The sequence below is a fragment of the Zonotrichia leucophrys genome, chromosome 5, assembly GCF_028769735.1.
Source record: "Zonotrichia leucophrys gambelii isolate GWCS_2022_RI chromosome 5, RI_Zleu_2.0, whole genome shotgun sequence".
Taxonomy (NCBI): domain Eukaryota; kingdom Metazoa; phylum Chordata; class Aves; order Passeriformes; family Passerellidae; genus Zonotrichia; species Zonotrichia leucophrys.
Window position 1 is genome coordinate 17,385,788 of NC_088175.1, and position 24,793 is coordinate 17,410,580.

Sequence of the window (24,793 nt, forward strand, 5' to 3'; positions counted from 1 at the left end):
AGAACTTTTTTTATATATGGGAAGACATGAAAATGAGCATTTCTAAGTGAGAGGGCTGGGGGTTTCCTGCTCTTCCACAGCAAATACAGACAGATCACACTTTCCCCCCACTGGCCTTTTCTGTGGAGCCATGTGCCTCCTGAGGGACAGAACAGAGCAGCTCCTAACACAATAAACATTACTCTGTCTGCATTAGTTTTTACATTTCTTTGTTTTATTTCTTGTTTTGTTTGAAATGACCTGTACCGCAGGAATACAATTTATTTAACAGGTTGTTATTTTTTTAGGAGCAGATAATAGTTAAGTAGATACTGTTTATTTCACTGACTGTCTATGACTACCTGCATTCATTCTCACAGCCTCTGTCTCTCTCTGGCTTCTCCATGTAACTCAGCCACAAGAACAACAGAGCAGCCTTTGGCCATATGATTGATTATAGTTCTGATTGGTAATAAAAGCTCAACATGTTACATTCTAGGGTCTTTCTCAATTACTTGCCCCTCTAATAGCTGCTTACATGTTTCTGGTGAAGCATGTTTTATTTTATATATTTATAATAGTTTAAAAAAAAAAAAGATGACATAGCTTACAAAGAGAAAAATAATGCCCCCTTAGCATGAGCAATACTGCAAGGTTCTGATTGTTGTGGGGATGTTTCTTGTAGCTTCACAGTTTTGCTGCGAGGTGTAATGCCCAAGTTTCCCTAGAAACCTAAATTCAGAGTGGTAATTTACCTTTTAATTGATCCCCATGAAATTTGTTTTGCATTACAGGTCAGACACTGCTGTTCCCAGAGAAGAATGTGCCCAAAACAGAAGAGCTGCTCACTTGGGAAGAACTGCCTTTTGTAGTAGCTGGCAGGTACATGGTTTCTGTTATCCACACATGCAAATCAGGGGCTGGAGCTGCTTTTACCATAGTTGCTGGTGTGGGTTTATTCACTGTCACTGCTATACTTACCTCTACTGCTTCTCTTTTCTTTAAGTCACAGAGCCCATCTGTGTCCCAAGGCTCAGGCTCCATGATCTTTTGCCCCATGAAGAAGGACAGCTGTATGACTGACTCTGTGAATCCTATATTACAAAGAGCAGCATAAAGACTACTGACCAAAAACCCATCTCCTAGTTCATGTCTCACCTTCCACATCCCCAGACCTTTTTGTAAGAGACTGTGAGCATTCAAAGACCTAAGCAGTTGCTGAAGCTTCATTTCCTACTTCAAAGTGCATTGGGGGGACTACACTGTTACCCTCCTCTGCAATCCCAGCCCATTGTGTAGCTGGAAATGCTCCTCAGCTGTGTCAGTGTGATAGTACTAGGGATGTACAGCAGATCAGAGTAACTGGAGAGAGATTATTGTGATTCCTGCACTTGTTTGAAGGGCTCAAGAGACCTGATCTGCTTCCCAATTTAGGATGGTAGAAGCCTTTTAAGGGTTAAATCTAGACAGGTGTTTGTGTCCCATTTCCTGGGAAAGAGTTTGCATTCCTTGGTTAGAGAGTTTAATATATCCTAAGTACTGTCTGCTTCACTTCCCATCCTATTTCAGAAGAAATGCAAACATTTCCCTGCATATTATCTTCAAGCAATGGAGAGTATTTGGATGGGCTCCATTATGCAGCTTTAATGGAGAAAGAAGTTCCTGGAAAAAATGTATTTGGTATCTTCATATTGCTATGCCAAGGCAGGAGTTGCCTCCATCCCATAGCCCTAATCTAAATAGCCAGCAGTCTCTGTGAGCTAGAAGCTAACTCGGCAGCTCTCCATAATCATGTTTTGTAGATAGTTTCCTGTTATGGAGAGCAGGCCTGAGTGCAAATACAACAAAGCTAGAAGGGCCTTTTGGGGTTGTTTTTGGGTAGTTTTGGGGTTTTTTTGAGGGGGGGGATTGGGTGGATGTGTTGGCATGTGAGTAGTGACCTTTCTGGCAGGGCCCAATGGAGTAAGAATTGCTTCTTAGGATCTTTTCAGCCCATTCTGGGCCAGCTACCTTTGCACAGCAGGCTGGGACACAATGTGCTGCAGCTCAGCTGGGTGGCACTTGGCAGCATTGCAGCAGTGCTCGAGTGAGTCAAACTTACAGGTGATAATGCAACCCAGCACATCTGTGAAAGCAATTCTACCACAGCCAGAAAGAGCTGCCAGAGGGCAGCACATGGCAAGCTGGCTCTGTAATGGTGGCATGCATTTCACTTTGGTCCCTCAGTCACAGATGGGTACAGGGATCATGAGTGCAACCAAAAGCCTCTCATTTTCTCCCCAGCTGCCTTTGGGAGGGAGTGGGAAAGAGAAGCACAGGTGTCCTCTTGAAGCACAAGGATACTGTGTAATTGCTACTGCTGTGAGCAAAGGAGTCCCAATTCCAATGTGCCTTCTGCCCCTAAGGTCTCTGGTGGTTTACTAATATGCCTGAAGTAAGACAATTCCTTTACCAGGTGAGTACAAAACGAGTCACTGTGTAACATAAGAAGAAGTCAAAGGAGATGAAAAGGAACTAACAACTTAAGTTCAAGGTGTGGGCTGGCTATGAGAGCTGAGAGGTCACATGCCAGCCCCTCTGTGTCTGAGCCTGCCAGGGCAGGGGTCTGCAGTATTGACAGCCCTGCTGGGACACATTCTGCTCCAGCAGAAAACAAGCACCCAGTGTTTCTGATCACACACCTCAACCCTGGTTTGGAAGACTTCCTCCTGAGGGCAATTTACTCCTCTTACACACTACCCTTCTCCTGGGGAAGCTAGGAAGGGGTGGAAGCTTGAGGAGAACAGACACAGTAGAGTTAGTGGTGTCTCAAATGTAGATCAGAGGTTTTTTCTCACCACAAGTGCCATGCTGTTGACCACAAAAAAAGAGAATACACTCAGGTTTTGTCAGCTCAGGATGGCTTAAAACTAAGTGACCTAGAAAATAAAGTTTCAGAGAACACCGACAGTCAGTTTTGTCAGTCACCTACATTCCCCTCTGGCGACTGGGAATGCAGCAGTTATGGCTTAGGCAGCAGATCTAAACCAGGTCTTGGAGACAGTAGGAACCTGGTTATATAAGAGTAAATAAACACTCCCCCTGTTCTTCTCCCACCACCCCAAGGTCAGGTATTTGCTTTCTGATCAGCAAGAGAACCTCCTACCATCCCCAGGTATAATCTATGCTAGCTCTTTTCCTGCTGTTGAGGATAATGGGATGAGGCAGGGGAAGACAGTAGTTGGAGTATCAGGGGTTTCATGCCATCCTCTAATTTATTTCTCTAGCTGGCCACAATAAAGCAATCTCTCAGGCTCTAGAGCTGCCTCCTCTGAAAAGCAGTGCCCTTGATTCCTAACTAGAATTTGGCAATAAGCCTAGTCTCTGTGGAGCCAAAGAGCTCTAATGAAGTCTAGGAAAGATCTGGTTTGGGGTGTATTTTTACTTGGGCAGTAACCATGCAGACAAAGCCTTGTGTTCTCTGCCACAAGGAACAGGTGGGGAATGGCACTCAGCTGAGCTGAAGAGGCAGGTGTGATACACTATGGGGTGAAAAGTGTGGAAGAATTGTAGTTAGCACCACATAGGAGAGGATGCAGAGATTATCAAGTCAACCCAGCACTGAAGTATAACATCAGGCTCTGCTCTCTTGCCATTTGGGAAAGACTTGCATTTTCTCAGGGACATACATCCTACCTCTTCAGGGGCCTGCAGGGATTGTACACGGGAGGGACTAGCCAGGCGTAATGACACACTGTACAAGGTCGCAGAATATCTTACACAGTTAGGAGCAGCTTTCTCAGTAAGAAGTGGGGGCTGTATGTACAAGTGTTAGAGGAGTCTGGGAGGCAGCCTTTTTGTTCAGGAGAGGTCCAGCAGCATTGTTCTCCAAAGGAGCATCTACTCTATGGTAAGAGGAAGAAAGGTGACAAAAAGAAGGACCGTGGCTGCATCCCTTTCTAACTGACCCCTCATAACACCTGCAGATAAAGTTTATATTGACTCTATTCTTCCTCTCTTCCTGCTTCTGTCCCCACTCCCCTCCAGAACTGGCAGAGGGTGCTGGGGAGCAGGCAGCCTGGACAGCGCTGAGAGCATCACTGATCAGAGGGGCTGAGCCCCCACGATGCCTCAACAAGTGCAAGAGCATAATCTGGTATTTCCCACAGAGAAAACAACGAAAAAAAGAGAAACAGGTGACTGATTAAAAGTTTCCCCCCTCCTGTACACAAGATTCTGCAGTCACGCCGACAGATAGACATTAAATAATTCTTCCATAATAAATGATTGGAGATAAAAGCCGGCGGTGGCTGCTGCTGCTGTTTGGATTGCTCCGTTGTCTGCGTCTTTGTTTCTAGTTTGTTCCCGGCCACTGTCGACTGGTGCTGGGACTGTCAGACCTTTGCCTCTAGCATTTCTAGGAAGAGTTTATGCATGGGAACCTTGCCCTGCAGTTTGATGCTGTAGAAGTGCTGCACAGCTTTAGCGGCCGTCTGCCGCAGGAGGGGCAAGGTCAGGAGCAGCTTGCCTGCTCTCCGGGGCTCCTCATTGCGCTGACTCAGCTCGTAGTCCTGCAGGGCTTCGTGGAGAAGGTCCTGGAGTTTCTGCACTGCATCCATGTCCTCTATGTGCATGGAGTCTGGGGTGAGGGAGAAAAGACAGCAAACAGACAAGTCAGATGTGAGAAAGGAAATCCTTTATGGTTCTGAAGCTAATGATGTTTTCTTTCCTTCTTATCTGTTCTTGTGGGGATTTTTTAAGTTGTTCCTGTCGTTCCCCCCCAACCTGCCCAGGCAGGGGGTGAGGGGTGTTGTTTGGTTTTTTCTTAAGCAGAAAAAAACCAACTAGCTGGCAGGTGTGGTGCTGCTGCATGAAGCTTGGCAGCAGCCCAGTCAGTTTGTTGGCCCTAGCAGTGCAGGGACAGTAGGGTTGCCAGGGGTAGGTGGGTGACACACGTGCCCTGTGTGCTGCCCATTTTGCCAGCCACCCCAATGCAATGCAGGGGTCAGGCAGGGGCCTTTGTGGTTTGCACTTTCACTTGCCCTCCATGCTCCTTATAGGGAGAGTCACCCTGCAAGGGGCAGCAGCTGCTGTGCTGCCGCTTGGGAGCAATCTCATTAAGAATAATTAACGCTGCTACAGCGCTTCATCTGTCTAAAGTGCCTAATTGCTGTGCAGCAGCTAAGGGTATCAGCAAGACAGAAAAGCCCCATAGGTCACAACCAGTGTGCCCAGGGGTGTTGCCAGACCCACCTTTGTGCATATGCCCCTGCTTTCAGAGACTGCCAGCAGCTGCTCAGGGAGCTTCCTGCTGAAATAAAGGAATCCCATGCCTCCTGCAAGGCCTCTTCCCTTAGGCTGCCAGTCAGATTTCTGTGAGCTGTTGGAGGGGCTACAGGGTTTGCAAGGCTCCTTGGTGTGTCTGTGAAGTGAAGGTAGCTAGCTGGTAAGAACTTAGTCCAGGGCTGAGATAGAGAACCAGACTGAACACAGACTGCTAAACTTGTGGGTAATTCATGGTGTGAGAGGGCAGCACTGAAGACCAGAGAGGCACAGCATTACCAGGGGTTTTCTCCCTTTGCATCTTGCTGATACGTGCTTCTTTCTTACAGCCGTGACAGAGCTGGAGACACTGATGCTTCATCTTCATTGTTCAGAGACTTTTAATCAATACTGAACCTATTGATAAAGGTTCCTGCCACAAGGCAACAAATCCAGAAGCAATGGCAAAGAGACAGCGTGGCAAGCACACATGCACACGTGTAATTGCACCGCCTACCATCACAGCCTGGGCTTTGCTTTGTGGCAAAGGAGTCTCAGTGTAGTCTCAGCCTACACACAAACACAAATGTGAGGACATGGGTTCCCCAGAGTGACAGCAGTGAAGAGGAGGAAAGCTGACTGAAGTGCCAAAATCTCTCTAGAAACATGTGTCATCTTTATGGAGAGCACAACGCAAATTAGAGACTGTGAATTTTGTATAATACATTTATGGTAAAAATGCTATTTATGATGCATGATTTATAAAGTATTACAACAGTTGGGAAAATATTATGTCTAGCAAGAAAGCTGTTTAAGAAGCTGTTCAGAAGGAATGCACTAGGTAAGAATATTAAAGGGAAGTATTCCCAATAAGTCTACTGAAGAACAACTCTTGATACATTTACACTTTTTATCCAAGAGACCAGGCAAAGAAGCTCAGAAGAGAGCTACTAGGTCATCACAGTGACCTGAGCTAGACACAGAGGTTGATTCTGAAAAGCAGGGAGGAAGAAGCATGTTGCCAAGTCAGTCTGGCAACTTCTCCCAGCCAGGTAGCACCTCTGAAAAATTTCCATACACAATCCAAGAGAAGTGAGTGTGATCTGTTTCCTGCCAAGTCACAGAGGTCATTTTGAAGACTGGAAGTATCAAAAGCTGGAATGTCTTCTATCCTTTCTGTTTAATGTCCTTCTGGCTAGGGGCACAAAGGAGAGAAGTAATCACAGCCTGTCAGAGTTTGCAGTTCCCAGCGGGTGCTAGAATTACCATGCAATGAGCCACGTTTCAGGGTAAATTGGGTGCTCTGCTTTTGGGTACTGATGCTGCTGTACATTTGACAGAATCCCAAAACTGCCTTTCTGCCATTTGGCTTCTGTAAGGTGACAAGACTTAACAGCAGTAAATAAGTGTATACAGTGAGAGAAACTGGGGAAATAAAGCTCAAAGCCTGCCCCACCACCACCACACTGCTGAAAAAAGCTCAAAATTGGCAGCTGACTGCAAAAAATAAAACAACATTGCAGGATTAATTTCCTTGCAATCCATCAGTGAACTGGTGTCAATGGCATTGATAAACTGTTAATTACGAAATCAATAGCTATGAATTTTTACAGCTATCAGAGCACTGAGGTGGGGGCAGGCTGCCTGACCATGTCCCTGAGGGTCAGCTGGCCTAGAAGCTGGGCTTCATACCAGGAGCCCTTCTCCAGCACTGCTGGCATGGGATGCAGGGCAGGTGTGAGAATGGACAAGGCCCACTGCTTCCTCACCTCTGTTCTTGCAGCTTCTGACAGGAACAGGACCCAATAGTACAGAATTTGCTATGCATCCCTTTGCCAGGTCCAAATATTGCTCACTCCATTTTAGCATTAAAATGCATTGCAGAAAAAAAAAGGGGGGAAGTAAATTTTGGCCACTCTGGGATGTCCTAAAATGAATGTGTGCTGTATGCTAACCTAGAGGGCTCCTCAGTACATAGGTTGATCTTTTTTTTTTTTTTTTTCCTAAGGAAAGAGGACCTAGGAATGCTTAAAAATGGACTTCTGACTCTGAAGGGTAACAAATTAGGTCTACATTACCTCTACTCTGTCAAAAAATGGGTGATCATATTGTCTGGGACTTGCCTGCTGCTCTGGGAATTAAGAATTCATCCCTCAGCTCTCTAGAATGCACTTACCAAACAGAGATCCCTTGAATTATCTTTGCCAATCCCAGCAGGTGTGTTGTTGGTGTGTCACACCAAGGACTCAGATCAGCCTACTGTCAGCTTCTTCTCTAGTAAAGACTGAGTGAGCTCCCACTTCTATTTTCATTTGTTTTAATTCCTAGAACCAAAGGGTCAAGTGTACACAGGGCTGCCTAAGTCCCTAGAACTTGGATTGCATGAGCAATTACACCCAGAATTTATCTGTGTGGGAAGGAAGGCAGAAAGCAATTTTAGGCAGCACAGGTGCTAATCTTAAAGATGAATCTGGTGTTCATCTTAAAGCCCTATCTCTGATCCAAGGGAGCTGAAGCCTGGCCCAAACTGCTTTCCTCCCATTTTAGGAATTGGCGGTTTGCATGCAAGCACATACATGCAGGCTCTGTTTATCCCTGTCAAAAATACACTAAGAAAAATAACTGGCATTAAAAGAATGTGAAGGTTCAATGTTAAGTTACAACAGAAAAATACACTTGCCCTATTCCAGCTTCCTTACCTGTTTGTCACAAGAAGCTTTAATTATATGAAAAAACAAAATCCCATGCTTCACTTTCCCATATTTCAATACAAATAACAAAACAGGACTTTTGTGGATTATGCTTCTACATAGCTACACTTCTAGCTGTACCAGTGAAGTCAGAGTCATTTTTCCATCCAGCTGAGATGCTTTGGCCTGTGCCTCCTGACCCTTACCTTGGTTTCTTTACTCCACAGCACTGGAAATGGAACCCCAAAGCATTTGATGAGTGCTGGTTGTTCTGCTCTGTCTTTGCTCAGTGTTACTCCACTCCTGTGGAGACTGTCTCATAAGGTTTACTCTGGACTTAGTCCTGAAAGCACAGTGAGCAGCAGCAGCACAGAGTGCTTCTGTTGCACTGTGAAGAACCTGACAGCAGTGTCCAGAGCACAGGCCAGTAAGTGTCCCAGCGTGGCACTTCTCCTGTCACAACTGCCACCTTAGCACTTCAGCCTCTCTGAGGAGCCCTTCTCCCTGTTAGTCTTGTGACCCTCCTGGTAGACAGGTTCTTTAACAAGTTGATTATATCACCCACAGCCACCATTGCACAGAGGAGAGAGGCTGGCCTTGGCCATCTGCCCATCCTGGTTCACTGGCAAAGTGAAGGCAGCAATTAAAACTAAAAAAGCACTCTATGAAAAATTGAAAAAGGGAACAAAGTTATGAAGTGCAGAAAAACCATAAGGGAAATGAAGGACATAAGAGGAAAAGCAATGTCTAGAAGGGCTAAGGACAGTAAAGAAGTTTTATAAATATTTAAGGAATAGAAGAAAAATGATCATTTGTAGGGAGACTCTTTTCAACTGGAGATTATTAACCTGTTAATAGCAATGCAGAGTAGATAGAAGTCCTCGGTGAATATTTCTGTCTTATTTGGAAAAGAGAAGCATTATATACCTGTGTTATATGAAGGTGATGAAGACTTCATAATCTGTTGTTTATGCAAGAAGATATTAGAACTATTAGGATAAACTTCACAGAAATCAGCAGAGCTGGATAACTTGGCTTTAAGAGTTCTAAAATTGCTGGCTGGGGGTCATCCAGGGCAGATGATTACTAAGTCTTGGTATTTTTACAAAATTCAAGATGTCTGGAAGTCCTCTAATGATGCAAAAATTTTCCTAGGTCTTACCTGATAATTTCTATGCTAGGTTGATGTGAACCAGGGCAAAAGAAAGGAAAAAATAAAGGTGACATTCAATTAAGACTAGTAAGATGGCATTTATAAGACACATAAATGTGTCACTTAAGGACATAGTTTTGTGTTGGACTTGACAGTGCTGGGTTAACAGTTGGAAGTGGTGGTCTTAAAGGTTTTTTCCATCATAAATGATTCTGTGATTTTAGTGCCAGTCAACATGATACTTGAGAAGAGAGGTCTTGTCAAACAAACTTGATTTCATTCTCTGATGCGATTACAAGTTTGGTTGATAAAGTTAACTGCACAGATATAATAGACTTAGGTTTTTATAAAGCACTTGGCTTAGGACCACAGGACATTCTCATTAAAAAATTAGCACTATGCAATACCAATAAAGAACACTTTCAATTGATTAGTAACTGGATAGATGACAGATCTCACAGTAGCTATCAGTGATGAATCATCCCTGAAGAAGTTTTCTCATGGAAATCCCCAGGGATCAGTAGAAAAATCAGCTGCTGCTCAACATTTTTATCAATGAGCTGTAAGGAAATTTTTTTATTTTATATTGCTATTGCTAAGGAGTGGATGGATGGCAAACAGGGACAGAATGGTGTAAAATGGTGAGGCAGCCTCACAGAATCCTGGACCACATCCTTACACTGGAAATAATATATCCATAGCCAAGGAACATGACTATGAAACAGGAAGTTTATCATGTCAAGCTGTCAGATATAAAAAGACCCAGAGTCATAGGATCCAACTCAACAAAGATCATTCTTTCAAAGCTGAGCTCAAGCAATCAAACGTTAGACATGATGCCTTTTGTTTTTGTTTTTTTTATAACTGAGAGAATGAGTAATTATTAGAGTCAGCTGCCAAGCAAGATGAAGATTTCCCCCCTTTTAATCCTTCCAGTTTCACACTGGGTGTTTTTCTGTAAAGTGGCTTTAGCCAAACACAGATACTGGTTTCAGGGCTGGGCTGCAATGGTGAATTCTGTGACATGCATGATGCAAATTTGGCAGAGGGATCTGTTGTGAAACAATGAGACTCAGGGGATGTAGAGGGAGCCCTTGTTATGCAGCAGCTTTAGCAGTTTCCCGTTCAGATGGGACTCCTGAGCAAATCTGTGTCTGGCTGCCTTTGATACAATGCAGCCTTGCTGGACTGAGAGCTGCAATCTACATCCACACTGTCTCCCAGTTAAAGGGGGATTCAGTGTCTCTGGTACCTCAACATCTCCAGGACAGGGTCAGGCAGCCCCAGCCCCACAGCTTTTTGAAACTGGGATGAGAGTTTCCCCGTTTGCTGTATCTCACCAACACTGTGCAGGTGGATGCAAGTGTGGCTCCGTTTCCTGAGCCCATGGCACTGGAGTTAGCTTGCTAGTGGAAAAGCCTCCGCAGACCCTTTTACTATCTGAAACCAGCAACCAGTCCATCCCTGTGTGTTCCACTCCCTACTACAGGGTCAGAGCACAGCTGGGGCTCTAGCAGCAGTAAGCCTCATTTCTCCCTGCTTTCCAGCTTAGAGTGGAGCTTTAGGAATATTGCATGACACAGGCAGAAATTCTTAGTCAGTAGGCTCTGGTTTCCTCCCAGGTAAAATAACAGCATGAGCCTGGACTGGCTGGGTGCAAGACTGGCTGGGCCAGGGCTGTACCTGAGTTGGCGAGGGCCAGAGCTTTGAGTGTGACAAACTCCTCCTTTTCCACCTTGAGCTTCTTATAGCGGCGCACCAGCTGTAGGATGGCCAGGTAGAGCTCCAGCAGCCCTGTCAGACGAGAGTGCTCTTCATCCATTATGTAGTCCTCAGCATAGACCAGCTTGTCCTCGTATGGCAGGGAGCGGTACACAATGCCCAGGATGAGAATTTCCATCCAGGCACTCTGCAGAAGGCTCATCTGGTCTCCAAGGGAGAGGTTGGAGAACCCTAACAGGGCAAAAGACAAGCAGGGTCAGATGGGTGTGCAGCAAAGCCTCTAGGAGACTAGGGTCCTTAGTTTCCCTGAGATCCAAACCATGCACTCTTCCCTACTGACCTGCTGCTGCTTTTAAAATACCCCAAACAACTCACTAAAGTGACTCTGTAGCAATCAGCACACATGGACCTTACCCTTCTCTTTGCTCCTATGCCCACCCACAGCCTCAAACAGGAATTCTGATGCTCTGATTGCATTTATGGGAGTCCAAGGTTGGTGACAAACTCTTTTCAATGACCACTGCTTCTTTCATAGCAGCAACTCTTTTGTATCACATTGCCTTTCCTCTCTTCCTCAGTAGGTCTGTATTGCAGCCCATTAAGTCTGTCCCAGCTGAAAAATGAGCAGAGAAGAGCTCCAGATGACAGAAAAGAGGGCTTCTAATGGAGTAGAAGGGAATGACACAGGCCTGAATTAGAAGTATTCTACAGTCTCATATTTTGGCAAAGATGAGAAAAAGTCCTGCCACAACAAAGCACCAAAATGTGTTCAAAAATTAATATCTTTGTGAACAGAATTCTCTCTATTCGTCATCCCACTCTGATTTCCATACCAGCAGCTCTGCCTACAACCCTACCCAGAGATAAAAATACCTTTGTGGGAACACTGAAGTACCTAAATCATAGCCAAACCTGGCAGCAATGGAACAAGCCCCTGTGAACCGAATATTCTTGCCAAATAGAGCCTGACAGCCTGAGCGTGACAGCCCCAGAATCCACTTGAGAGAGTGGAGAGGACAAAAAACAGAGGCAATGTCCACCTCAAGGTGGGGAAAAAAAGTGCATGGGAAGGAAACCTGTCTGTTATGCCTTCCATACCTGGTACCCTTGAAGGCCAGACCATGAAAGATCCTGGGAGATGGGCACTCTAACAGTCATCACAAACAGGAATGCCAAGCACAGTGTGCTGGTCCTCTCTAGGCAGCTTTTGCTCACCATGGACAGACAGAAAATGCACTTTTTTTGGCAGCCCCTTGCTTCCAATGGCTCCTAGGGCTGTGAAAGAATGGGACACCCAGGCATGCCTCAGCTGGAAGGGTGAAGCCTCTCCAGGCAGTTTTTCCCCCAGATGCATATGAAGCCTTGGGGATCACCAAAAGACCTGTGAACTCATGAGCCGCTACGCAGGAGCCTCCCAGCTCTGCTGGCTGCATGCATTCATCCCACACCCCACCCTGCTCACAGCTCTTGGCCCCACATCGGGGCTTATGTAGACAGCCACCATGATGATCATTTGATTTCTCTTGTAATCAAGTTGGCAATTAACAAAAGAGCTGATGATTGCTATATTGACTGACTGTGGGATCTCTTTTTCTATCTGCACTATCTCAGCTGGGGAAGGGAAGGCAGAAGGGTGGGTTAGTGGTATTTTATTTATCTCTACGCCATGTTTTGTGTTTGTGTTGCCAGGGGAAGCAAAGGGTGATAATGGCCTGGCAGCCCTTGGACATCCAATTTCCCTTATCAGGCCACTGAATAGAAAAGAGGCCCCAGGCCACATTAATTAACAGATACCAATCAGCTGTCACGTGCTGTGTGTGCAAGGTCTGAGGGGAGCAGTGGGTGGGAGGGAAGAATCAATAAACCATTGGGGAGGAGTGCCAGAGGGAACAGCTAAAGAGGAGTCTAGGCTACTGGGGAGAAGAGCTGCAAAGCCAGCTCCATGACTGTGAGAGTGATTCCTGTACAGCACAGCCTGTGCTCCACATAGCTCTGATGAATCCCACCTCTTGCTTGGGCTGGGAGGTGGGTGCCTTGTCCTTTACCTCACCCTTCTGCCCCTCATGCCCTGCACTCAGAACTGTGCTGCCCTGGAATGCAGCCCTCCTGACTCAGTCCAAGTGCAGGCTGCTGCAGCTCCAGGGCTGGGGATCCTGTCTCCACAGCTCTGTCTGATGCACAGAGAACTGATGAGATTAGCCCTGAGATTAGAGGAAAGTTGCACAGCCACTGTTCCACTCTTTAGAACCTGAGATCTCTCCTTTGGTCATCCCTCTCCTACTCTGACCATGGAGATAAGCCCAGCATTTAGGCTGCTGCCTTAAGTCCATTTTCTGGATCAGTCACAAGGCCTTTCTGCATCTTCATCCCCACCTGGATTACAAAGGGCACTAGGCCATTGCCTCACTGCAGTCTGCCAACAACATTTCTTTAAGCTTGAGAAACAGTCACATAGCAGAGTGAGAGGATCCAGGACAGGCATGGCTTGTACTTTTCTGCTACAGAATAAAGTAGAAAAATTGATTTAACTCTAGCAGTAGCCTGTACACGCAGCATCTCTACTAATTGCCCTTTCCCAGAGGCTGTTGTGGCAGGTAAGAACAGGAGATACCATATTTTACCCTTTGCCAAGAAGAACAGAAGAGCCAGCTGGAATTGCCCCACCCACCTGGGAAAGCCCCTGGCCAGAAGCATTCCCAGGTAGCCAACAACTCCAGCTCCAGCAGGCGAGTGGGAAGAGGGAGCGCTGTGGTGTCAAGCCTGGACTTGAAATGTCTGACAGAACTGGGACCCTTTTCCTCCAGTGTTCACACATGTGGAGTGCAAGGGCTAAAGAACTAGCCCTGAATCACTGAAGTAAAGGGGAAATCATATAACTCTCTTCATGCTGTAAGAGTTGAGATCAGGGAAAGTAAATGTTAATTTCACCTGGCCAAAATCACAGGCTTGCTACTTATTATAGAATTGTACCACTGGGGAACCTCTAGTTGTGAAATTATCTGTCATCTTACAGCTCCCAGAAATTGCTAAAACACAACTGCTTTGCATTCTTGAGCTGTTGATGGCTCAGCGTCCACAAAATGCCCTTCGTGATCCGTTTCATGCTGCTTTTCTCAAGTCCGACCCTGAAAGGTGCCTAATCCACCACTGCCCCGAAAGAGAGCCCCTGGCTCTAGCACAGAGCTGCATGCATGTTTCCCTCCTTCCCAGGTGCCCCTTAAGAAAAGCTGCTTTATTTGCAACAGCTGATGTGACATTCAGGTTGGGGATTCTTTTTAATTTCAATTTTTTTTATTATTATTTCAGTGGTTTGGCAGTGGGAGCTCCCAGAATTAAAAAAAAAAAAAAATCACATAATTTGTGGCAAGTGGAGTTCATAATCTGTTAATTTATTATCATTTCTGTCATCCTGGAGGGCCATTAGCAGAGGTAATAAAACGAGATGTAATTATAGGATCTGAGGCCACTCCAGACACAGCTGCTGTCACTCCACTAGCCATATTTCATTCTGTGCCAGTACTAATGTCTTCCTGGTGAGAACAGCACAACAGCTATCCTGGGAGAGCCTTCATCATCACACCTCAAGAGAAGTCCTGTCACCCTGCATCAAAGCAAGAAGAAAAGGAGGATGTTGTTCCAAGACAATTTCCATGGGGAGAGAGTGAGTAGTGGGGAGGGGGCCTCATACAGAAGGGAACAACCTCACATTGGCTAAGTGTGGCTTTTGAGCTCAAAGCTAATAAGGCTATTGAGCTAATAACATTTAAACATAATCAAACATGTTTTATTGTTATCATAGGAAAGTGTGTTTAAGTTTTACTAATTTTATTTGCTAATGCTGTGGGATGGAAGTTTGTGTTGACACCTGGGATCCTTCAGGGCTGGTATGACTTTAATGTCACATCTTTCTTTACTAATTCCAGTGTGAATACAAGGCAGGGAAGTGTGACTTTTTCTCCTTTCTCCATCCTTCTCTGACAAATAGTTTATGCACAAAGGAAGCAATGTCATGTTTTACTCAAAATTTTTGGAAGGCAGAAATACAGGGCATAGATAATTTCGACACCTGGCAGACTCCTGGCCCTGCCCTGCTCTGCCCCCTTGCTGCATAACTCAGTGTGCTTCATGCTTGTTGCAGAACGACAGAGTTTTTGTTCCGTTATTATGAACTGTCTTTTATTATCTTTTTTTCTCAGTACTGTTCTCTTACGTAACAATTCTTGAGCTCTCACCTGTGCACAGTCCTGTTATAAAATACTGCTGGTCTGAACTGTGCCAGGCTGATTACTGTGGCTGTTACTGTGTTGTAGGGCCTTTGATAGGAGAGGAAAATACACAGAGAAATTTGAGATGATGGCTGGTATGTCCTGATTTCAGAAAGGAGAGGAAGAGCCCCTGTCACAGTGCAGGAGCAATCTCTACTATACTCCAGTTCTGGGACAGTATTGCCAGCTTGGAAAACTCTGCAGGAATTTGGCTCTTCCCACAGCCACAAGGTAGGGAACTAGAGTAGGGCACACTGTGTGAACAGATACAGCCAAGGTTAGAGGGATGTACAACAGCACCTCCTCACTGGACAGCCACAGCACCTAATTGCATTGCATTAAAACCATTCCTATAACACACCAGGTACTGGGTTAGTAGAGCAATCCAGGCTGAGTTCTCTAATCACCACTGTAACCCCACTTGTGATGAATCAGCCCCAGATGGATTCCAGCACTAGTATGGTTATAATCCCTTCAGATATGGCAGATCTCATGTAAGTAGGGCATCACCAAGATTAACCTCTTCTCAGAAAGTCCTGAAAATGTTTCTTCAGACTTCAGAGTCCCATCTCATAACAATCCATATCCCATATAGCCCATAAAACCATTAACTTTTGGGTCCCAGGAGAAACACATTAGAGAAAAACAGAAGCAGCTGCCAAAAAGCCAAATGAGAAGCAATGGAAAGAAACAAAATACATGGGAAAACTAAACTGTCTGATCACATATGTTAAGATGCTTCGTCAAAAAAAAAAAAAGAAGAAAGCCAAGAAGTGAAACAAAACAACATAGACCCATGCAGTGGAAGACATAGTCAGCATGCAGTAAATCCTGTGATCCTTTATCAGAGCCTCATATATTCTACTGACAAAGGGAAGGGTAACAGAAGGCAGGAGATAACTGAAGTGAGCTGTTTATAAACAGCTTTAGTGAGTTTTCATAGTGAATTTCTGAAGCAATCTTTGGAAAGCAGCCTTGTAAATCCCAAGGATATCCTCTAAGTTCCCTGGCTAGCCTTCTCCACACACAAATCCAACCTGTTTCTGAGGCTGGAGAGAGACTAGAGAGAGGGGAGCATTTTCACTTCCCAATCCAAATCTGGGAAGAACCCATAACTCAACACTGAGGACCATATCTGCTCCTTCAGCCTTGGTCCACCCTACCTGCAGGTGTGGGACACTTGCTAGGTCACTCAGTCACACAGACACACACTGCATATAGTCAGTGAGCCTTCCAAGGCCAGTCACACTGCCAATAAGTTGTCCTCATTATTTGTCAACAAAGAAGCTTTGAGATTCACTGACAATAGCACATCGTCCATCGCAATGGGATTTGTTCTGTCATAAATCCATTAGGACAAGATTTCCTGAGTCTGGACAAGAATGCCCACTGCTGAGAAGGTGTGTATCTGCCTTGTTATGAGCAGTAAAGTCCAGCCACTGCCATAGTATTTATTCAGCTATGAACACAGCAGAGCTAGGTCATGTTGATGTGCAAAACTACTCAAGTCCACCATACCATCCGTAAGGCAGTCTCCCACGTGCTTCCACTGGGCCACTCAATGCGACAGAGAACTTCATTGTATCATTTCAAAGCCTTCTGTGTACACACATGTACAGTGATCAATTTATGCACCTCCATCATAGGCTGCACTGGAGTTTGTTACCAATGAAAGCCCATCACTATAGGAAAAAGTCTTTGTTGAGACCAAAATGGATAGGCACATAGATAAATAATATCTCCCTTTGCTGCTCATGCTTACACCCTTGTAATTCCCCATTTACCTGGGATGTGCTTTGCCCAGCCAATGATCACCACCAGTTCCCTGTCTGCCAGGTCACAGAGGGTTGTCAGGGCTTTGATGTCACTCTCCGGCATGGTTGGATCAGGCATGGCATAAATCTTCTCTGGCTCAGCCACCAGCAAGTGGGAGACGATCTTAGTCACTGCACATTTCAAAGGAGAAGTTGTTGTATCTCTTGTGACATAAGGTGAACCCTCCTAGGATAAGACATGACTATAGAGCCCCTAGGACCTCAGTAATGGTTTTGGTCCCAACAGAAAACCACACTGCAGCTACGCAAGCTGTAGTGGTCTGCCTATGACAAACCAGCTCTGCACAGGGGTGACAAAAGCAGGAAGCTGCTGTAATGCTGTCATTGTCTCAGGCAGGTCCACTGAGGGGAGAAGGAGGTATAAACAAAAAGTCAGTAGGACATGGAGAAGTTTAAAGAGCTATGGGTAGTATTGAAGAGAGTAATCAGCATGGGACTGGTTTTGTTAACATGGCTTGGGTAAAGGAAAAGATCAGAATATCACTAAATGGATTTACATAATCTCCTAGGAAAGGTCTGGTATTTAACCTTAGGTGCAATGAATACAGTACCTGAGCTGTACCTAGGCCTCTCTAGTTACCTGTACAATACAGTCGTAAGAAAAAAATCCCATACTGTTGACTGATACAGGAATTGGAAGTGACAATTGCTACACTGTACTTTTGGGAGACCAGTGAGAAGAAATATAGTGGCAGCTCAGAGGACCTGCCACAATTCAAGACCAATACATACATGGCTTTTTAGCTGGGGGAGGGATCTGTAAGCTCAGGTAAGTGCTGCTCTCAGAATCCAGTCTCCTTTTGTATTTCTGACGGCCTCCACGGACTCGATCCAGACGAACACCTGCAGGTAAAACCAAAAAGTCCTCATGATTCCTTAGTGCCTTACAGAACCTTGGCATGCAAATACTAGAATTTGCTAAGTAAGATGTTCCCCACACTCCAGGGAGCTTCCCTCTCCCTTGAGAGAAGATCTCAGAGATCTCACTTGATATCTCAGCTGAACCCATAAATCTCAATACCAGCTAGACTGCCTCCAGCTCTAAGCATGCTGCTCTGAGCTTTACTTTTATTCAAAACATTAATGAACACAGAAATTAACCCATTCAAACTCTTGAATCACTATAAATCTGATGGGAAAATGAAAAGCTCCACAACTCAATGCCCTCTACATGATCCTGCTTTTAAAAAGAAAGACTTTAAATGTCAATCAAGCCAGCAGTTATAAAAATAAGCTTTTAGATTGTTCTTAAAAATGAGAAGTTAAATGTTCTGTGACCTCTCACTGCTTATATTTGAAAAAAGTGACCTACAGCAAACAGATAATGAACTATGAATTCAACAAAGATGTTTCAGCCTTGATCAAGTAAGGCAACTGTAATAAAAGTAGAATCCAAATAAATAGAAACAACCTTGACTACAATAAAGCAATGATAAAGACGAAGTAGGGAGACACTGAAGAATTTGTTGCAGCTCTTTCAGAGTACAGTGAAAAAACTCCCAGTGACTGGGAAGTACCAGTGATTGTCACCAGATTAAAAAAAAACCATAGCATCATCAATAGACCAGGAACAACAACTTGTCACATTAGTACAAAATACGATGCTAAAAAGAAACTGTGAAAAAAACCCTACAGATATTTATGCAGTTGTCTGTTTTTTTTCTGAGCAGCCATATAGGCTCTGATATTCAGTTGTGAAATTGGGGTAACTCAGTCTTGCTGGGAGAAACAGCTTTGGAAAAAAAATCTTTCAAGGTAAATGTAGGAGCATTTTATTAGAATAAAATTTTGAATTTACAGTATACAAGTACTTCCTTAGAAACGCACAGGAGTTTACCTAGTCTGATCATGGGAACCAATTATGTGATACACTTACTAATCACATTAAGTCATTAATATTTTGCAATTATACTACTACATAAACACAAACAACTAAAAGCAAACACTCCACATCATTTTGAAGTGACACTTTTTGAACAACCAGTACACCTGAAAAAATCTGCAGTCGGCTGGCAAATATTCTACCCTAGAAGGAGGCATGTCTGTCACACTGCCTTTCAATGCCATGTTTGCTTACTCTGTCAGGGAAAAGACAAAGCTTTTACTGTGGTGCTCACACCAGCCACACCTGCACCACCTGAAACCGCTACTTGCAACAACGTCTAGATCCCGATACTCTTCCTGGCTAGAGCACCAAACCAATTTGACTACAAATTGCCCCCTAAGCAACAAGAATACCAGGCCAACAACACTCAGTCTGGAGCAGGATCTCACACTGAGCAGGAGAAGCAGGAACGAGCATGTGTGGCACTCGGCACAGCAAGGGAGCTGCTGCTGTGGGTGGCTGCTATGGGAGGACAGCAGGTGTTGGAGAAGATGGAGAGAAAGGTATGAGGCTGATGTAGGTGAACTCAGGTCACACTGAGTAATTTCTTTCCCTGGTCCCATTTTCTGTTTCTTACTCCGTATAGAGAATTTATGGACATCCCCAAGTACCACCTTTCTCTTCCATTACATGGTATTGTTTCTGAAAATGATGCCTATTGCTTCTTTTACTTCCATTTCCTGTGGCAGATAGCCTGTGGGCAGGACTCCTTCCTGGGAGCCCAAACACACTTCAGAGAGCAATTTTAAAAAGGACAGCCAGGGAATCCCCCAAACCTGAGGTTATCTAGGGAGATCCCTAAGGAACAGCAGTAATAAAATCCTGAACGAAGCAGGAAATTTTCACTTCCATCCATGATTTCTTTCCCTCTATAAACGTTCCCTGGTTTCTTAAGAAATAAGACTCTATTCCACGCTTTTCTGAATGAATGACAGCTACCTATAAGCCCAGAGACAAGGGAGGGACACAAATTTCTGCAACTGCCAGTAAACCAAACAACCAGGTATGTAAAAGAAAAGAATCAGGAATATACTGTTGGAAGATTATAGAGGAACAGGCTGCCAAGATTCAGGACTGAATCACATCTTCCCAGGACCCTTCCAGATCAGGATCATAGGTGGATGCATTCCCTCACACCAGTGGTCAGGGGGAGGGAAAGAGGGAGATGCCGTTCTCGGCTGACAGAAACCAACACACAGCTCTCCAGGGTGCTTCTGCTGTGCAGTTTGCTAAGCAGCAGGAGGGAGAACGAGGAGGAGCAGGGAGGAAATAGGGGAAGGAGCCTGTTTCCTCCTCCCAAGGAGAATGCCATCCTCCAGTGCTTGGCAGAGGGATGGCTGCACAGGTTGCAGCAGTATTAGGGACCCTCAATCAGATTATATAAGGACACAAGGGACTTAAGTGCATTAAAAAAAGATAAGAAAGACGCAGAGAGATTTACCCTCCATCCCTCCTTCCCCCACTGAGCAGATAGAGGTCTGTTTGCCCAAGGACTTCAGCTTGTTAATTTTGAACAACTGTTTGTCCTCCTCTTGTTCCCCTTCCCTTGTGACACTCCTTGAGGCAAACATTTTCAATCAGCACTTGCAGAGCCACAATTCTAGCCTGTCATCATTGCTCCAACCGCAGAGCTGGTGAACAGGCTGAGCCCCACACAACACAAGCCAGGTCCAGCTGCTGAGTGAAGTGACTACAGGTTCTGTAGTCTACAGTGACAGGTACTACAGTAAACAAAAGCATTTCAACCCTCCAAGTCCCTGACTGTGACACTCCAGACATAAGCATCGTGGTAAACTCCTTTATCTAAAGATCTGACAGCCTGATGGGTCATATCTAGATGGAAGGAAAGGGCATGGCCAAAAATCAGTACCTGTGGTATCTAGGTACTCAGGTTAATGCTTGCTGCTCTGCTTGATTTCCTCTGTGGCTGATTTTAACACAGGCAGGCTGGTTACAGTGCAGCTCTGAGAGGGACACTAAAGGACAGACATTAAAATGAGTGGGGAGGTGTGGTGGGTGAGCTCAGAGAAGCAGCATGAAGGAAAACACTAAGCAGAGAAGAAATGGAGGGGAATGTAAGCTGGGATATGAATGGAAGTGAGAGAATGTAAGGAAAAGGAAGATGAAAGAGAGGGCTGGAGCAAAGCTGAGGGGCATGCCCACTGTAATCACAAGGGCAGGTTAAACACCACATGTGCAGCCATCTGAGCCTTAACTGCAAGGTGCAGCAACCACACATGAAATGCAGCTGTCCATACTGAAGACTTACACAGGATTTGGTACTGCAGCCTCACAACAAGACAGCAGCAAAATAAAGCTCCTGCACAAACCCTATGCTCACATCAATCACAACTGGCCAGTTCAAAGGAGAGAAGGCACATCCTACAAAAATGTCACTGCGACAGGCACTCCTGGACCTCCCTCTGTGTCAGCAAGGAGTTGAGATCAACAGTATAGGACAAAGTTTGGAAAGCACCACCCTTTGATAACTTACCTTGATGGCAGTTCCTTCAAATTAAGGCTATCTATTCTGGAAACATGCCCTATCCTCCCATTCCCCTGTATGGCAATAAACTGCTGCTGTTCATTCAATTTTGTTACCTTTTGAGAGATGCTGCATAAAAGTCCTCCTCATCTGACCTAGCTATGGAGCTGACCCTGGTGTGTGCCCCAGGAGTTGAGTTCCAGCTCCCCCACAGCTTGTTCTCTGCTCCCCTGCCTGCCCAAGCCCCTCTGACCTTGCAGGGAGGAGGGCAGGGCCAGGACTTGTGCAGGACTTCTCAGCTCAGCATCCTGCCGGGGCAGGGATGTCAGTTTTCTAAGTGTCCTGTGGGTGCCACTCGTGTTCCAAGCACTCTGGCAGGGAGGTCTGTGCCAGCACCAAGCCTCTGCAGTGGGAGAGCTGATCTGCTGATCGTTCAGCTCCCTGCACTTCTCTGACGTGCCCCTTGGAGAGACGTCTGCCCGACAACTTTGGGATCAGATGTCCCCTTACCGACTTGATAACATCAGGCCTTGGGGTATTTTTCTTAATGGAAGTAAAATAATTCCATCTTTTTTTAAAAGCTGGACCCAGGCCGAGACTGTCGGAAGTAAAAATAGCCGAGTAGGCAGAGGCGACAGCACACAGAGTCAGGTTTAGTTTCTCTTTTATTTTCTGGGGACTAAAAATACCCTTAAAAGCTCAGTGAAACTAAGCCCTGGCCAGTGGGAAATGCAGTCAAGGCCCAATATCAGCTGTCGTGTCAAATTACCAGCCTCACCTCACTTTCCATCGAGTCCTATCACATGGCCATGGATTGATAGGAACAGAAAGATCTATCTTGCCAAAAGAGCTAACAGACGAGCCAAGCTACAGAGTTTGCATGGTACAATATGTGTCTAGACCAAGAAGGACACAACCAAAGGGAACACAGGGCAAGTGCTGGCCAGGAAGCAAAAGGGCATGCTCAGATTTTGCTGAGCTTCCCTGACACACTAGCCAGGTTCTGTGTCCACTGCCCACCTAATCCCTGAGCTGCAGTTTCCACACTGCTCTCCCAGGGTCTGAGCTCTGTAGCTAGCAGAGCACCTGTCTCCAGGAGCTGCAGTCTAAAATACATGGGTTGGTACTGTCCAAGGAAGCTAGTATAGGCTAAAAGCAGAGAAGAAAGGAAGGGAGAAGGGTTGTATCCAAAGTGTCTCCTACAAAATTTCCATCTTGCTTTCTGCTCAGAACTTCAGGAGAGACAACAGCAAGTGGTAATGGGATGAGTGAGCCAGGAGGAAGCCTATCAAGGAAACAGAAACCAGAGATCACCATTAAAAGTCAGGTCTGCCAAGATGGAGAAAGAAATAAACTACAGTGAAAAGCATCTCTGCCTAACAGGAATGGAGGGGCTGCAAACTGACTAGGCTCTCTTCTGTTACTCAGACTCCAGCTCGGGAATGAGAAAAGATCCCTTTGTACTATTAGGCTCTAACATTGCGGCAAAAAGAGGCCAGCCCCTAGAGAGTCTTTTGGTAGGTGACTGATGTGATTACCCAACTCATCTGAAATACAGGAAAGCACCTTGAGGGTCACAAATCAGCACCACCAGAAGGACCTAGTGACTAGGCTGGTGCAGGTGACCAAACCTGGAAATTACACTTGGAAAGAGAGGGTGAAGAACTATCTTGGGGATGAGGGGAAGTGGAGATGAAAATCCATCTCCTGTGTTTCAAGAGCCTACAGAGAAATTAGAGCAGTTCAAGTAGGATGCTGCAGCCTCTTCCAGCTTTGATGGTTTCAGGGTTATGTTAGTCAGGTAGGAAAGTTTCTTCACTGTCAGGCTGACTGAAGAGTCCCTGGATGCAGAGAGACAGGTTAGCCCTGTGATACCTGATGATACCTAGTGCCAGAGGCTCCCAGATGCCTTGGAGCAGTGACACAAGGTGTCAGCTCCTCACACACAGAAACACAAGCAGCATGTCCCAAATGGTTGGTCTAAAGCATACAGAGCCAGGTGGAACCCACATAGCTTCAGACCAGTCCTTCTCCTCTGCCAGTGGCAGCTGCATGGCTGCCAGCTCTGCAGGGCTGTCTGCAGCACCAGCCACTGCTGTCTCTCAAATGTACATCTTCCTTCCCCTGCTGAGCCCCTCTGACTTTATTCCCCCCACTTTGCTCCCTCTGGAAACTCAGGTAATAACAAGGGCCTCAAGGGCAAATTTCAGTGGAGCAGATTTTGGAACAGGTAGAAGAGCATAAATATGGATCAAGAACAATTTTTTATAAGTGACCCAATGGAGAAGCCCCCACCACTACATGGAAAGAGGTCTACTTGTGGTGGAGATCCACAGAGGACAGGAGTTAGACCCACCTACACAGCATGCTCTGCTTTGTCCAGCCTCTAACAGCAGCTCTGCTTGAGCCTTGAAGCATCTCCTCAAGTCCTCACCTCAGCAGTGGCTTTTCTAATGCTAAGAACTACTGTCCACTTCTTATTGAATTCCTAAATTGGCACAGTTGTGCCAGGAAGTTCTGAATAAAGTCCCTCTCAGGATACCCTACAGGTCAAGAGCTGGCACAGCCTTCAAAGGTGAGTCAGGGAAAGGGATTGAGAATCTCAGCAGAGCTGAATCACTGGTGCACACAGGTTATCAGAGGCACATGCCCAAAGTTGCTGTAGAACAGTGGGGGCATATATTCAGTCCCATCCCATTCTTGCTTACACTGAAGAATCTTACCTGCTGTGTTGTCAGAACTGCCTAAAAGCTTCTAGGACGATGGCTGGGTTCTAAAAATCCCAGGATGGTTGCTGCAGTTTGTATCTACTTCCTCTTTTCTGTTCATATTATAGGAGCCCTAAGCACAGTTTTGGTGACAAAATACACAAAGTATTTATTATAAACCTATGTAGGGGTGATGCCTCTCTGAACCCACCTAGATGTGTATTGATGGAACCTGGACTTCAATGTTTAAAAGAATGGAGATCTAGTTAGGTGTGGTAAGAACCACAAAATTCAAAATTAATGAGAGGAAACAAATTGAACAGATTCATAATCCATTAGATAAGGGAGAAGGTGTAGGGATGGTCCTGGATGTGCCATTTTTATGTCCAGAAAACAGACACCAAGTGCACTCAGCCCAATGTACAATTTGTGAGCAGTCCATCTGCTGGAAGCCTCCTCTTTGGAGAATTACCATCAACCTGCCAAAGGCAGCACATGCTCTCTGTCACAACTCCGCTCCAGCCACATTGCAAATGCTCAATTTATGCCTTGGAAAATAGTTGGGTGTGGAAGATAGAGTCATCAAGATGCCACTCACTGCTCCCAGAGATCCCATTTCAAAGGACAGGAGTTTGCCTGTCTGTTTTTAAGCACAAAGATATTTTAGAGAAAGAAAAATCATTTTTTCATTCTCATTTTTCATTTGGGTACCTCCAATAGTGATATATCTGGCAGCGGCTGGAGGCAGAATACTCTATAAATACAAAGCCATTAAATTGCACACAGCAGCAACCTGATCGGGACTACCTTTTAATTTCCTGACATGAGCT

At 45.4% G+C, this 24,793-nt stretch overlaps 1 protein-coding gene across 7 annotated transcripts in view; it reads right to left on the minus strand.

Moving 5' to 3' along the window:
- Positions 1-2,431: 2,431 nt before the first annotated feature.
- ESRRB (estrogen related receptor beta) overlaps positions 2,432-24,793 on the minus strand; it is a 158,765-nt gene continuing 136,403 nt past the window's right edge. For all 7 annotated transcript variants that reach the window (XM_064714449.1, XM_064714451.1, XM_064714450.1 and 4 more), the window contains 4 exons: positions 17,618-17,728; positions 16,835-16,996; positions 10,747-11,016; positions 2,432-4,597 (listed from right to left, as the gene is read on the minus strand). In XM_064714449.1, the coding sequence (XP_064570519.1) occupies positions 4,353-4,597; positions 10,747-11,016; positions 16,835-16,996; positions 17,618-17,728 (788 nt within the window). In that variant the 3' untranslated portion in view covers positions 2,432-4,352. The remainder of the gene's footprint in view (positions 4,598-10,746; positions 11,017-16,834; positions 16,997-17,617; positions 17,729-24,793) is intronic.